The sequence below is a fragment of the Artemia franciscana genome, chromosome 12 (genome assembly GCF_032884065.1).
Source record: "Artemia franciscana chromosome 12, ASM3288406v1, whole genome shotgun sequence".
NCBI lineage: Eukaryota > Metazoa > Arthropoda > Branchiopoda > Anostraca > Artemiidae > Artemia > Artemia franciscana.
In genome coordinates this window covers 35,513,471-35,529,773 of record NC_088874.1, presented here as the reverse complement: position 1 = coordinate 35,529,773, position 16,303 = coordinate 35,513,471, and the positions used below count along the sequence as shown (strand labels likewise).

At 33.3% G+C, this 16,303-nt stretch overlaps 1 protein-coding gene across 1 annotated transcript in view; it reads right to left on the bottom strand.

The window, feature by feature from the left end:
- Positions 1-5,068, bottom strand: part of LOC136034043 (maestro heat-like repeat-containing protein family member 1) — a 109,390-nt gene extending 104,322 nt beyond the window's left edge. The window contains exons 1-2 of the mRNA XM_065715119.1: positions 5,030-5,068; positions 3,310-3,395 (exon numbers count right to left, since the gene is read on the bottom strand). Of these exons, the coding sequence (XP_065571191.1) occupies positions 3,310-3,394 (85 nt within the window). The 5' untranslated portion in view covers position 3,395; positions 5,030-5,068. The remainder of the gene's footprint in view (positions 1-3,309; positions 3,396-5,029) is intronic.
- Positions 5,069-16,303: the final 11,235 nt, after the last annotated feature.

Here is a 16,303-nt window from a genome sequence, read left to right as displayed (position 1 = left end):
TTGGCATCCTGTTACATTTTGGCCTGTAAAGAAAATTTAGATAGGTCAGACGTTTGAGAAAAATTCGTTAAGAACCTCAATTTTAGAAAAAAACAAGAGCTACGAGGTCATGTGGCACTTGTGATGAGGTCAGAAGAGCCAAGAGCTGGTATGGCATGAGCTCTAGCAAAATTACAAGAATCAACAGATTGATTTAAAAGGAAAATCAGAGGCTTAATGCCAGTCGGAGTTTAAAACAAGAGCTCTGAGACACGAGGTCCTTCTAAATATCAAAATTCATTAAGATCCAATCACCCATTTGTAAGTTAAAAATACCTCATTTTTTCTAATTTTTCCTCCCCCTTCAGCCCCAAGCTGGTCAAATCGGGAAATTGACTGCTATCAAGTCAATTTGTGCAGTTCCCTGACACACCTACCAATTTTCATTGCCCTAGCCCGTCCAGAAGCACCAAACTCGCCAAAGCACCCCCCCCCTAACTCCCCCAAAGAAATTGGATCCAGTCAGGTTATGTAAATCACGTATCTACGACATGTGCTCATTCTTCCCACCAAGTTTCATCCTGATCTCTCCACTCTAAGTGTTTTCCAGGATTTCCAGTTTCCCCCTCCAACTCCCCTAATGTCCCCAGATCTGGTCAGGATTTAAAATAGGAGCTCTGACACATGAGTTCCTTCTAAATATCAAATTTTATTGAGATCCGGTCACCTGTTTGTAAGTTAAAAATAACTCAATTTTCCTAGTTTTTCTAAATTAACAAACACCCCCCAACTCCCCCAAAGAGAGCAGATTCAGCCTGGTTATGTCAATCTTGTATCTAGGACTTATGTTTATTCTTCCCACCAAGTTTCATCCCAATCTCTCCACTCTAAGTGTTTTCCAAGATTTCCTGTTTCCCCCTCCAACTCCCCCCAAGATTACCAGATATGATCGGGATTTAAAACAAGACCTTTGAGACACGAGGTCCTTTTAAATATTAAATTTCATTAAGATCTGATCACCCATTAAGTTAAAAATATCACATTTTTTCAATTTTTCCTGTCCCTCCAGTCCCCCAGATGGTCAAATCGGGGAAAAGGCTGTTATCAAGTCAATTTATGCAGGTCCCTGACATGCCTACCAATTTTCATCATTCTAGCACATCCAAACGTACCAAACTCGCCAAAGCACTGGAAATCCTCCCCCCAACTCCCCCAAAGAGAGCAGACCTGGTCCAGTTATGTCAATCAGGTATCTAGAACTTGTGCTTATTCTTCCTATCAAGTGTCATCCCAATCTCTCCACTCTTAGTGTTTTCCAAGATTTCCAGTTTCCAAGTTTTACGTTTCCCACTCCACCCCCCCCCCATGTCCTCGGATCCAATTCAAATTGAAAATGGGCATCTGAGACTTAAGATATTTCTATACATCAAGTTTCATTAAGATTCATAAGATAAAGATACCTCAATTTTCATGATTTCTCATCCTTCCAGCCTTCACCAGATGGTTGAATCGGGAAAACGACTGTTATCAAGTCAATTTGTGCAGGTCTCTGACACGCCTACCAATTTTCATTGTCCTAGCACGTTCAGAAGCACTGAACTCGCCAAAGCACTGAAAATCCCCCCCAACTCCCCCTAAGAGAGCGGATCCGGTCAAGTTATTTCAATCACTGTATCTAAGACTTGTGCTTATTCTTCCCATCAAGTTTCATTCTGATCTCTCCACTCTAAGCGTTTTCTAAGATTTCTGGTTTCCCCTCCAACTCTCTCCAATGTCACCGGATCTGGTCGGGATTTAAAATAAGAGCTCTGATGCACGAGATCCTTCTAAATATCAAATTTCATTAAGATACGATCACTCAATTGTAAGTTAAAAATACCTAATTTTTTCTAATTTTTCCAAATTAACTGTCCCTCCACCCACCCCAGATGTTCAAATTTGTGGAACAGACTATTTCTAATTTAATGTGTTCTGGTCCCTAATACACCTGCCAACTTTCATTGTCCAAGCTTATCTGGAAGTGCCTGAACTAGCAAAACCAGGACTGACAGACCAACAGAAACTGCAATTACTATATGTCACTTGGGAAATACAAAGTACCATAAAAACTATTTATGTGAGTGATGTCATTTTTATATGCATCAGTATTGCAATGATCTTGTCACACTTGTCATACTTGTGTGGAAAAATTGAAGATTTCCAGGCATGAAAAGACATTAAATTGCCTAAAGAACAAAAACTAGTAATTGCAAAAATTTTGTATATATTTTAATAAGGGATTAAAACAATTCCAAAACCTTAAAAAAGAAAACCAAAGGTTAGAATCTTGGTAAAAATCGTGGTTACAAACTGGACTTGCTGTAACAATCAAATATCTCTGAATTGAGTAAAAAGAGTATAATTTCTCTGAATTGAGTAATTTGAGTATAAAAAGACGTTAAATTGTGGAAAGAGCCAAAAACGGGTAATTGCAAAAATATTTCTATATATTTAAGCAAGGAATTACAACAATTAAAAACCTTATATGCTAAAGTTATTTGTAAAGTGCAAAAACATTTATGTTGTCTGAGCAATAATTTTAATGTTTTTAATCAAACTAGTAAAATACTTGAAAATTTTGATAGACCTATTTAAATATAGATTAATCTAAACAGGTTCAAATATAGTATGAATATGGGGATAAGGAGATAATGATATGAATTTCCATTTGATTCTACTATGTTCTGTGACCATCAATGTCAACAAAATAGACCACCTGTGTTTTATTTCAATACTTTTGCCATTAGAAAGAGGGATCAAATATCTTGTTTTTGCCAAAAATTTCGAATAACTTATCACATGGCACAGTTTAACCTAATTTGATAAGACTTCTTGTTATAAAATGACAAATTTACCTCAAACATGTACTTTGACAAATTGAACAGTGCTTATTGTCTCTGTACTTTTATTTTAATTGGGGGATAAAATCTTCCATCTTTCAAAGTATTTATATCCTTACATGTTTTTTTTAAACATAGAGCTGTTCTATAGGTTTGAGGTTAAGTCACTTGCATTGAGAAAAAAGATTGTTACTATTAGATTTTTATTACCCAAAAGTAAAGATTATCTGCTGACAGAGAAGGGAAGAGATAGTCTTTTTTTCCCAAATACGACAGAAATTTTATCATACAGTCAACAGTGAGAAATCAAATGTTTGTACTATACATGAATTCAAATTGAAAAGAAACAATCTCTTTCTACATGACAGGGATGTCAAAGCGGATGAGTCTTTGAAAGTATTTCATTTATGCACTTATCTTAATAAACTTATTTGAAATGCTGGCTACTTACTTCTAAGCTCAACTGCCAGATTATCTTCAACTGAAGAAACTGAATCTTCACTTTTGATTGATGATGTTTCTTTTTTCTCTGACATCCTTAAAAAAAAACTATTACCAAAAAACATTTAACTTCTTCAATAAATTGCCAAGACTCTTTTTCTGCAAAAGAATATTTGTGTTCTATGCACAGAGAAGATTTGCATCAATATGATATAGCTGAGTTGTAGCCAAGAAGGACCTAGGTACTTTACAGAAGCAAAACCAGAAAAAAAAGAGGGTTAAATAGAACAGGCTGGAGAGTCTATAGTCCTAAAATAAAGAAGAAGACTTGCAATGAACAGCAAATACTGGTTCCCATTAATATCATCCATATGTAGATTATCTTCTATATAATCTACAAGCATTGATCTGTCCCAACTGTTGGATAAAAAAAATTAGGACAATTTTGTCATTTCCATCTGCCATGTTCTTCTGTTGGCTTTGATATTTTTCAACATTTAGTTGAAAAAGCAGCTTTTAAGCAGCCTAACAGAATAAGAAAACATGGCAGAATTGTTTTGATTTATTTTTCAAAATAAACTTAATCACAACAAATCAATGCTTATGAATTATAAAACTTTAAAAAAATGGATTTATAATGAAATAGTAAGTTTGAAACAAATGTCTTAGCCCATTTTTATGCCCATAAACTATTGAAAAAATTATCATAGCTCTTTAAAAAATTATCATTGTCAAGGGTCCAAAAGGGCTTAAAATTGATTTTGCAACAAACTAATTATTATACTTAAGAAGAGTTTTAAAAAAAAACAAGTAGTGTATGCAATTGATTTGTAGGTAAAAAAAAAATGTGGACTCCTTCAACTTCTTCATCTTTGTACACAAGATGAGGCTGGCAACTTTTAAAGAGGGAAAAGAACTGTTAGAATGCCTGCCTACACACTCAATGACAAGATTTTTAAACTCCTTCATTCCATACTACATGAAGCACTACAATGACAATATCCTCAAATCAAAGTGATAGCTCATCATATGTGTTCTTTATGTTGTGTATTTTTGCGTTTTTCTCTTCTTCTTTTTTTGTTTGACAATACCCATGTTATTACATTGTGATAAAGGGAAAGAATAAATACTATTAATACTATTATTATTAACTTTACCTTCAAAAGCTTTCACTTTAATAACACAAAGGTTATAAAGGGTCCTCAAAGGTCAATGGCCTATGGAGGGAGAAAGAGTGGAGGTATGTGTTTCAAATTACCTTCAAAGGAGAGAATTAAATGCTGTGGATATATTCAGGAGTTTCACTCACCTAGTTTTTAATCACTAATGTTCTTTCCAAATTGGGAAAAAACATAAACTAGAATTTTACTACAGCATGTGACTGTTAGTCAGATTATCATGTATCCTTCTACCATATTTCAAATCATTTTTTATCCAATAATTGTACTGAAATCACTTGGCAGAATGTTTTTTCATCTGGTCAAGAATTCAAGAAAAATGGCTAACAAAGAACATATGATGCATCATGAGAAGTAAAACAGTGGACGAATATAGTCTATAGCTTAATTAGGACTATAGCCTAGGCTACCTAGAGCCATCAGGAGGAGGGGATGCATTGTCAGAAAAGTAATCATGATATTTGGATAGGGTACAAAATAAGGAATCTGATGGTACTGTCCTAATTTTATCAGAATATTTTCCTTAGATGTGATTAAACATGAAAAACTTACCCTCTTTTGTTATAGTATGGTAAAAGACCTCTTTTCTTTGGCATTCTGAAAAAAATATAGATGGGTTTTTGGATGTGAAGTGATGTGAGGGTAGCAACAAGAGCCCCACTTTTGGTGAAATTTTCACCATTTGACAAGCATTTGAAAAGAAAAAATTATATTTAATAGCCTATTTGTATTTATAGAATAGATACCAAGAAATAAAAGTTACAATTTTGGAGTCAGAAGAACATCAGCTTTCTTTTAATATGTGAGTACAGCTGAAACACTGAAAGGATATAGGCTATGCATCAAAATAGGATAATTGGTATTTTCAAAAAGAGGTCCATGTAGGTAAGTCAAGAAACTAATTTTTAAGTATTTGATCTTAAATAATTTTAATATTAACCATATTGATACAGATTTGAATTTTGGCTATTCATTGATATATACAATACATTTCAATTTCTCTTTGGTAGCTAGGTGTGAGGGTTTTAGTTTTACATAATTCTGCTTAATTGGATACTACTTTTTAACTCATCCTAAAATATAAATTAGAGCGGGCTATATTAATAAATTATTTTATAATAAACTAATAGGATAAATAGAATAAATATTCTAATAATATTCTAGTTATAGAATATTTGATATTCTAATTAATAGAATATTTAAATTAATAGAATAATCTATTCTAATAATAGAATAAATTAGAATAAAAACAAAAGCATTATGGAATCAAATAAATGTATGAGTTACTGGCCATTTTCTGACAAGATAATACTATGTTTTCTCAATGCTGTTTTCTTGGTTGTTTTCAACAATATAATATTAAATTTTCCCAGTACCAAAATTATTTATAATAAGGTTAGGTTAGATTAGGTCAAAAAGTACTTAAATTTGAATTTGTGATAGAAGCAATTATTATATCCGCAAAGAGCATAAAACAAGGCATCGAGTGACGAGTCAATAACATGGACCGTCATATATTTATCAAGACCGGTATTTTAAAGCCCTTGTTTCCATAGGCTACCCTTTGCCTAGAATCCATGGCATATCAAATTTACCAAGTTTAGTTTCATTTTGCTTGTAAGTAAAGTCAGATATGCAAATAGCCTGCCTAAGGAATTGACTTAAATTTAGTATTCAAGACTCTACAAGTATTTAAAGAATTCTAAACCTTGAGAAGTTGTTCGTTCAGATCATTCTCATCCACGTTTGCTTGTAAGTTTAAAGTTGGCGCTCACATAGTATGGGATGAATAAGGTTAAAGGAAGAAAACCAAAATTTGCTCAGCTTTCTTTTAAATTGTATCAAAATAGCCAGTATCAAAATAGCCAGAACTAAGCAATGTGAAGTGTATATTACGACAACAGCTAGTGTATAAGTTTTCTTTCCTCAGTACCCGTCCAAGAATTATTCCAGGTTGATTTTTTGAGTATTAAGCGTGTTAATTTAAGTAGAGAGAGCTTTCAGAAACTCATCAAACCCTGTTCACAAAAAAAGTACTAGGCATTACGTATTAGGCATACGTCGGAAGTTTTTGCTGTCTAAAACACCTTTAGGGGGTGTTTTCATTTATGATGGGGTCCAAATTAAAATCAAGAATTTCAAATAATCAGAGTTCCTTATTACAAATAGGTATGAAAATTATTTTCCTTAAGCTTTATCTTATCCTACTATGAAAAATCAACTCCCACACTCGAAAAGTACAAAAAATTAACGAAAATAAATATTATGAAAAAAATTAATTCTATATGATAAATTTAAACATTTTTTTTTCAAATAAAATTTAAGAGTAATGGTAAAACTTTTAAACGAACAGAAATTGTTCTGGAAATGAAGGGGGGCGCCTGCTTTTTAACTTCTTTTCTAGTTATGCTAATTTTTTTTTTTTTTTTAGTGGCTTCAAAAAGCTTGTTATTTCAAATCAGCGGCCTTTGCGTTTCAGTCAATTATTCTTGAAGAATTCGTACAAAAAAATAAACTTTAGCGGAAAGAGCAAGGGGCTGGAGAGGGACCAGCCTTAGACACAGAATAATTTTTTCTTTACTAAGTTTGAATGATGCTCATACATTTCAGTTGCAAAAATTAGTTTTTTGTTAATTTCTTATCGTTTTTCTAACCATGCCCAAGCCTAATCAAAACATAATAAAGGTTACGAGCCCCAGAAATCCCAAACTCTTATTAAATAATTACAAAGGTCTATAATTGTAAATTGATTGGTAGTTTTACTTTTGCAGTTTTCTTTTTGGAAACTAAAAAATGGGAGTGTAATTAAATCCTGTAAGACAAAAGATTTATATACTAGGGGATACATCCGAAATCCTATGTCGTACAGGATAAATTTGGAGTTCTTTTCAAATGAATGTTAGAAGTAATGTTAAAAGTCAAAACAAACAGAAATGGTTAAAACTGAAAGCAAACAGAAAAAATTTGGATATTTGTTCAATATTTTCGATGGATAGTTTCTACTTTATGGCCAAAAATTCTGCCTGATTTTCGATCTTCTATATGGCTGAAGCTATTTTGACCCTCGCAAATGGTTATCTAATATATTGTTTACATGTGTTTAAATGCGTTGAATGTATTCATGTTAACTACCAAAAAAAAAACTTAAGATATTTCACGGTAATGCTTATAATATCCCGTATTAATTTGTCCACTTCCGCACCGCTAAGTATATGACCGTAATAGTTTATTCTACATAGAAAAATTTTATCAAATTCATAAGGGCGCTATTACCCCCTCCCCCAGCATCAATAAAAAGGCTTCTCCCGTGCATATCCCCGTGAATCGGGAGGAATTATCTATCAATTTCTATTTCCTTTTTCCTCTTATCCAAAAATAATTTTATGTTTATTGGAAGGCTCAGTGAGAAATATAGTATTTAATCATTATTATGCGCTATTGAGGTATATGCCCTGCCTTCAAAATTTTCACCCTCCCACTTTCATGAAAACTGATGCGAACTTACACCTCATTTGTATTTTCGAAGCCCACACCTCCTTTCCGTGGTGTAGAAATAACCATTCAAAAGGTATAAATTCTTTTATTAGACAGTGAAAACAATGACAAAAACTCTGGATATTTTCGTCACGTAACTGTGACCGTCGTCAATATATAAGAACTGCGTATGTGACCAAAGTATCCACAGTTTTGGTCATTGTTTTTGCTGTCTCAAAAAAGGTTCTATTGAACTGTTATTTGTGTGGAACTTACTCCTAATTGTACGTAATTTTACTAGATTATTTGTCACGTGTTGCTTTGGTCTCAAAGGAAAGAAAATTCAAGGACAAAATAGAAACAACAAATTGAAATTTATTTTCCCCTTGGACTTTGAACGGTGGCATATCATTTTCACGAATGATTCTTGTAGCACCAAGCGAGGCCATTGGAATACATTACTTGTACTCATGTTTGAGTTGTACTATTTGACTTGTGCAACACATTCCTAGAAATTCAATCTTAAACTTGAATGGACGGACAAAATTCATATGACATTTCTGTTTTTCTAATAACGACACTTTGATGAAGACTGTAATCACAATCAGAATCGTAATTGAACGCCAAAAAAATTAAAATTAACTTATTTCCAAATCCATCTGGTTCGAACATTGCACTCTCAATACAATCAAAGTCTTCTTCTCATTCGATCACTCATTTCATTTGAACAAGCTTGGGCAATACGTACCTTTTATACTCCTAATGTTGATTCTCTTTGCTATTCTGTTTCATATGAGTAGGCTTGAGCAATGAATTGAGTAATGTTACTATTGAGCAATGTATTCTCTTTGATCTTTTGTTCCATTTCAATGGGTTGAGCAATGCGTCTTCTATCAGTTCCTAATCTTGATTCTCTTTGCTTTTATGATAAGTTGGCTTTGTGCAATGCTTGATCGATTAGTTTCCAATTTTAATTTTCGATGCTCATCTGTTTCAGAAACTTGTAATGCCTTTTGCTTTCATACTTCAATTGAAAATCATTCAAACACTTTCCGTTTGGGTGGCATAATTAAATTCAACTCAGAAATTCCAAACTGGAAAAAACAGGATTGTAAAAACAGTCTTGGAAGTGAATGTTCAGTAAAAAAAAAATCAAAAATATTTTGTGTGTGAGATAGATATTTTTACACTTAGAATAATTCCGTTTTCGGGCAGTTGTTTTAGTTAATTAGGATTAGGAATTCTTTCAATTTTTCAAATAACATTCATTCCACGATAGAGTTGATCCTAGGCAAAATAAAGCTGTTTCATCAGAAACTTCGTTGAATTTGAAATACCCCACTTAGGTTGTAGATTAGATCAATATCGCTTATGATTAGTGATTCACCAAAGAATCGCTTTTTTCTCTCTTTGCTGGACAAGTTCATTTTCTTACTTACTATACTTCAGGAGGACTCAGTAATTTTCTTTCATCAAACAATTCTTTGAATTTAAACTTTCTTATCTCGTCAGTATATTAGATAAGTTCTATGTACGATTCATCTAGGATTGTTTTTTCCTTTCGCTTGATTTTTTAACATGGTGAAGATTGTAGTCATCCTCAGTATTGTGATGTATATCCTAAAGATCCAGGTGACTCAAAATTTCTGCTATATCATATTAACGCTATTTACTGCTAGTATATTTGTTCGGGGTCTCTAATTTCAGTCAGCATGAAAATTATTTGAGAGATTAATAGGGTCTTCGGAGGGATTTTATTTCTAAATCTTTCGTCATAGTATAGCCAACAACTTCTAAGAGTTTCTCAAGAACAATACAGTAATGCATAAAATGCACATACACAGACATACATTCGAATTGTTTATATAGATTGAGCCTCAACTATTTAAAGTCTTATATTGGATTGTGACTGCTTAAGTATGTTTGTATTTTTTTACTTTACTAAAAACCATAAGTTTAAAAGACAACATTGATGAAGTAAGAGAAATAACGCTGTACAGCAAATACGAAAATAAAACTTAACACATATAAAAATGGTGCAAATTAAACAAAAGGAACAATTTAGTTTCAAAGTATTTTCATCAATAAATTAATTTTATTATGTTTCATTGCTTTTATATAAACACGGAGGATTTACTAACAATTCCACGTCGTGAAAAAGAGAAATTGTTCCCGGTCAAGAGAGGTAGCATCACGATTATATCTAATAGTATCTAATTAAATCTTATATATTATAATTATATCTTATAATTATAATTATCTAATAGTATCTAATTATATATCTAATAGTATCTAATTATATCTTATATATTATAATTATATATTATGATTATAATTATATCTTATAGTATCTAAAATGTTGAAGCTTCTTTTAGTTCTAAGGCCAATATGCCGATGTTTCGAATATTATCTACACAATTTTCCAAGTAAACCTCATCAATTTTAAACCTACACGTAGTTAAATCCTTCTTTTGCGACATTATATCATGCTGGTGAAATTATAGACCTCTACCCAATGCATTTCATGAATAATATAGGTTCACTATTTTCAATTTCTCACTTGAAGAGGTAGTCTTAATTCTCGTCAAATACTTTTGATAAGAGTTTGGTAGTTTAGGAGCCAGCAAAAATTGTATTGACATTCATTCTTCATTTACTTGTATCATAACTTGACTCTGCCATCTATATGAAAATTGACACGGTGTTGGGTCCGGTTTTTAATGAATTTTGTTGTCGTTACGCTCCATCAGCTTATCAGGTTTGCTCTGATTTAAAAGAATTCTCGGCTTCAGTTGGTACAAGCAAAATCATTAAAATTCACGGCCCCGTCCCCAAACATTTTAGGTGATGACACTTTTTTTCCGGCAAGCATCATAAAGTGTTGTTTTTGCTTGCATAGTTTTGGTTACTGTAGTCAAACCATGGATTTTCAATTGATCTAATTTTGAATTTTCTGGTGGTTATTTTGGGGTTGAGAAAACAAGACCACGTGTCTTAAACAGAAGTAGCTACTTATGATTATACAGTAGTCAAAAATAGTAGTTAATCAATTGTAAACCATCGAAGGATATACCCTGAGGCTAACAATATCTGTACAATCTACAAGAAATCGGTAATATACACCTAATCTATTACACTAAATATTTTACTTTCTTCTTTTTCTACTATAACGTTACCAGTCACACATGATACCCTGACCCAAAATAAACTCTCCTTTTTAGGTATAATTCTAAACCAAGGACAAAATGGCAAGTAAACCAACTCGTAGAACTGCAAGAAAAGTCTGTTTGGCAGTTCCATTGGTCGATTTGCTTTGAAAATTGTCCTTAAAACGCCTAACCTGGACGTAGCATTATTATGGAATTTCTACGTCTCTTTTAATTTAGCGTCTCTGTAAACCCCCAACGAAACCTTGCACTCCCGGCTGAAGGCAGTGAATCAAGAAATCAGCACCTGCGCAGCACAGACTATTGATCCGGATGTGAACTATTTTTTTGTTAAAACGATAAAGAATTTTGCTGTCTACTTTGAATTTCTGTCCAAATAGCGAGTGTTTAGCCTGTAAAGTGTTGACATTTGGTCGATTTTAGCGTCTCGGAAAAGGCCTGTTTTTTCTTTACCGACAAGGAAATTTTTTTTAAGAATTTAAGAAACATTAGAATCATTTAATAAAGTGAATATAATCTGATAGCGGGTCAATTAAGCATTAAACAGTACTTGACCTATTAGTGGGGGATTTATTAAATTGGAAACCCCCACTAAAAATGTGCTAGATTTACTACTTTGAGGTGACTGAAGAAAGGGAAAATAAAACCTTAAAGAATGATAAGCTACAAGAGGCCTGTCAACTTTGCAATATCAAAATCAAATGCAAAAGAAGGTTGACAAAAAAGGGACAAATCAAATCTTAAAGAGTGAAAAGTCAACAAGAAGCTTGTCGGCTTTGCAGCATCAATATCAAACGCAGTTTTATGTAGTGAAGGCTTGAGATAGATTTTTGTTTGAGATTCATTTTCAGGCCACCCACATCAAGACTTTCGTTTGCCACGGATTGTGCAGATCATAATTTTAAGTACTGTGTTTAACACGGGTATTGGTCTTCTCAGAACCCATGTTAAACCATGCTATTCTAGCGCGTTACAATTTTAAACAACCTGAGTCAAACACGCTTGGAACTCCTAAAGTGAAAACACTTTAAGGGGGAACGGTATTGAAAACCTCGCAGCTATCTCTTTCATGTTAAATTTTTTTAGAATTTTTTTAATAATAGACCTATAGGGGTATTGATTTTGGTCTTTATCTATTGCCTCGATCTAGCACTATAATTTGTATTTGCTACTTTTAATTTTTTTTTTTTTTTTACTGGGCTTTCTGAATTAAGCTTTTTAACGCAAATTATATTTCAATTTGTCTAAGAAAATAGTACGTACAAGTTATATAATTCTAACTCAGATTTGTGGAGATTTTTGAAAACAACAACTTGCCTTTTAAGTTGTTTTCTCTAATCAGCTTCGAAAAATGTATTTGCATCAATTTAATTTTTTTCTGCTGAAATTTGTTGAATATTTGAATAGAGGTATAATAAATCTTCGGTAATAAACAGCCAGCCTTTCAACTTGAGTAAATTGACACTGCAAGTAAATGTTTCAAAATATCAGGCAAATATGAGTGTTCTGTCAAATTAGGTTACGGACAAACAATTTGAAAGACGAGAATATCATGCAATTAATGAAGAACTTAGTCTAGTCAATATTTTAAAGGACTTTTTGAAACATGGTAAAGAAACTGCTAAAAGAGGACTTGGTTCGGTTACCGTGCCGAAGCACAGGGAAAAACTCAAGTAAATGTGCAAAACACTTGGAGGACCACGACTTCGAAAACATTTAATCGACGTAAATGAAACAACTCTCCAAGAAGGGACTGTAGTGGAACCAACAAGACTGAAATTCGTAACTGTTGGTCACAGTCTAGAATTGGATATTTTAAGAAATTCTTGCTGGGTGGCCAAGGTACTCTATTTTCTAAAGAGCTAAAAGGATCTGGAAGTCAACCATCTATATAATATCAATTTACTCATTTTGTAGTATAGGGTTTTCAAAGACGTTAGACTTTGATTTATAGCCAGGGGCGGTATTAGTGGGGCAAGAGGGGGTCTATATCCGGATAGTCAATGGACAAGGGCTATCCTTTAAGGGAAAGCTGGTAGTTCTGGTCTATCTAATTTGCTTTTACTTACAGTAAGCATTAATTATTGCTATTTAAGTATTACAGTAAGTGAGTAATTTCCTGCCAACTACGACCTCTACTTTATTTTAATAAAGAAAAATGTCAAAAACTACAGAATTATTATCAATACCAAATTATTTACTTCATATTTGCTCCACTAAAATTTCTGCATCTGCGGCAAATGCCTCCTCAACCCCCTTCATCTAAGGCTACCTGTGGGTGAAGGGGAATTGGAAAACTTGTGAAAAACACAAGCATAAATGTGTTCTAAGGATGTCTGAAAATTCTCATTATTCTGTTGCAAATTTTATCCCGTTAGTCTAAAGGAAATCAACTCTCTCTTTTGAAAGGGTCCATTACAAACATAAGCCAAAGCAGAGGCTGCACCATTAATTGGATCACGTTTGTTAATTAAATTTGTCAAAGCTAAGCTGCTTTCACTGTTATGATTATCTTCCCTTTTTGCTATTGTGTTACTATAAAAATACGTAGATGGTAATCAAAGCCTTTTTCAATACATTCTTCTTGTTTCACTTTTTGTTGCTTTTTTAAAGTTTATTCCGAGCCAAATAAAGAAAGTAAGGAGCTTTACCCTTTTTTTTGTTTTATTAGCCTTTTGTGACCAACTAAAATTAATACGAATTATACTTTTAGTTGTTTTACAAATCTTTTAAAGTTGAGAGCTGGACAACGCTGGTTTTTAAAGAACTGGTCAAGGACCCGAAAATTTGGCCATTTTGTATTGTTGAACCAACAGATGCACTTGCTCTGAATTAGTAATTTATATAATATATAGAAGCCCTGCTCTTCCAAGCCTGGGACCAAATGTGCATTTACTCTTCCACCTGATGGATAGAGGATGTACCAAGCGGTTAAAAAGTAAAGATAGCCTGTTTCTTTCTGAAGTCTTCAAAGGGACATTTTTCTTCAAGTGATAACGAAGAGAACTTACTATTTGGAATAGACTCCAATTGGGTTAAATTAAAAAGCATTACAAAATAAATAAATAAACATTGCACGTGCATGAAACGAACATAAACTAAGTAGCGGAGTCAGCATTAATTATGGCTGTCAGCAATGAGTTGCTGCAGACAAGAGTAGTGTATTTTAAGCACGGTTTTGGGTGGGCGATGGTGATTTTAATAAGCTTGACTTTTAGACAGCTTTACTCTTAATATGAAAGTGCATATACCCCTTTCACTTCCTTCAACTCCCGCGTCCATCATAGGAGACTTAATCTCGCAGTTGAGCGATACACTATTCCAACAGCCCCTTGCTTTGAGTCATTCAGTTGCATGTTATTTTTAAATGATGTCTTATAAAATCATAAAGTACACCCATAAAATTGCATTTGGTGAAACATTGTACAGGAAAATTACATCCCATCCCTTCCTCATTGAACAACAAGAAAAAAGCACAATTTTTACATGGGCAGAAGTGATATGTCCTCTTATTTTTCTTCATTGCTATTGAAGCACTGGAATCTCATGGAGATACTGGGGCCTCATAGACACCCCCCCAATGTTTTTGATCACTCGGTAAAAAGAAAGCAGTCGGTAAAACCAACGCCGCTAAGACACTTTTTCGGTTCAATAAATACCACGAAAGTACTGACATGTTATCTTCGATTTTTAATTCTTGTGAAAAAAGTTCTATTAAAATAAAAACGAAATTAACATATAAAAAAGGGGTTTAATTTTCATTTTGTTCAGTTGTGAATCGATAGGCAGCAGCATCGAAGAAACCGTTTATGTGATACCCTATTTAATCTAGTAAATTTAAAGTATATATTGTCACCAGATGTGGGGAAAGGAATTGTAATATTTCTTGAGAGAGTTTTTTTCGGGGGAGATAACTTTCTGTTGGAGGTTTAAGGATTTCTGGGAAAATTTTCCACATAGGGAGGGGGTGGCAACTCTTTTATCAGCTGAAAGTACGCTAAGCAGAATATTTCAGGTGTAATCGTCCGCAACAAATTTTCTGGTGGGAATTCCCAGCGAGAATTGAATTTTCTGGGGGGGGGGAGTGTGCAATTTGCTGGGAGGAGGATTTTACGTGAGAGAAGATTTCCATGGAATGGGATTTTTAATGAAGGAGGAAGTGTATTTCCTGGCATTATTTGAAAAACAAGCGGAAATAAAATTTCTAAAAATATGTTTTTCAGCTGAAAGAAAGGAGTAAGGTTAAAACTTTAAACGCATAGAAAATATTCCGTGTATGAAAAGGGCTTCTCTTCTTTAATACCCTCACTCTTTATGCTAAAGTTTGGCCTTTTGCCTAAATTCTGTAAAAAAAAGCTGCTGAAACACAATGGCCGTTTAATTAGTATCACAGTCTTTCTTATCAGTACTAAAAAGTTCAGCGTGAAGAGAGGGATAGTGAAGAGGGGGCAGCCCTTTATATATACGGAATAATTTTTTTTCGTTTTAAGTTTTAACGTTGCTTCTTACTGTCAGTTGAAAAACGAGTTTTTATTTAGTCAATTAAAAAAAACTTTTCCTGCAAAATAAGTTTTCTCAAGAAAAATATAATGCATCATTAAACGAAAAATGAGCAGAAGTCAAGTCAAATATTTTTTTTGTTAAGTTTAAAACTACCACAAATTTCAATCAACAAATAAATGAAATCCGAAACTAACAGAAATTACAACAAATAACTGGGTCAAACTGAAACAAGCAGACACCAAAACGAGTAGGGCTGACACCCTCCATGCCTTTTAGGGACCAGCACGTAATTTGTACTTTACTGAAAACAATCTTTATTTTGAGCTGACTGTTTCTATTTTCATAATATCGTGAAGATTCACCATTATAACCAAGATTACTGAAAAAAAAAACTAATGAATGTGGATTGATAGTTTAATTTATATTGAACTGATAAACCATATGTGCCTAGTGTATTTGGATTCAGTTTAGACCCATCCTTAACGTTGTTCTGAAAGTTTAATTAATGCCTTTAGCATCGGTAATGATAGTAGGCACAGTAACAGAAGTTATGGTAGAAGCAATATTAGCTATAGCAGTAGTAGTATTAATCATAAGCAGTAACAAGACTGATATTGTGCCTTTTTGGTTTAGTCCAACGACCCCTCCTCGTGCCCTGATTCAACTTGATACTTTAAGTCAT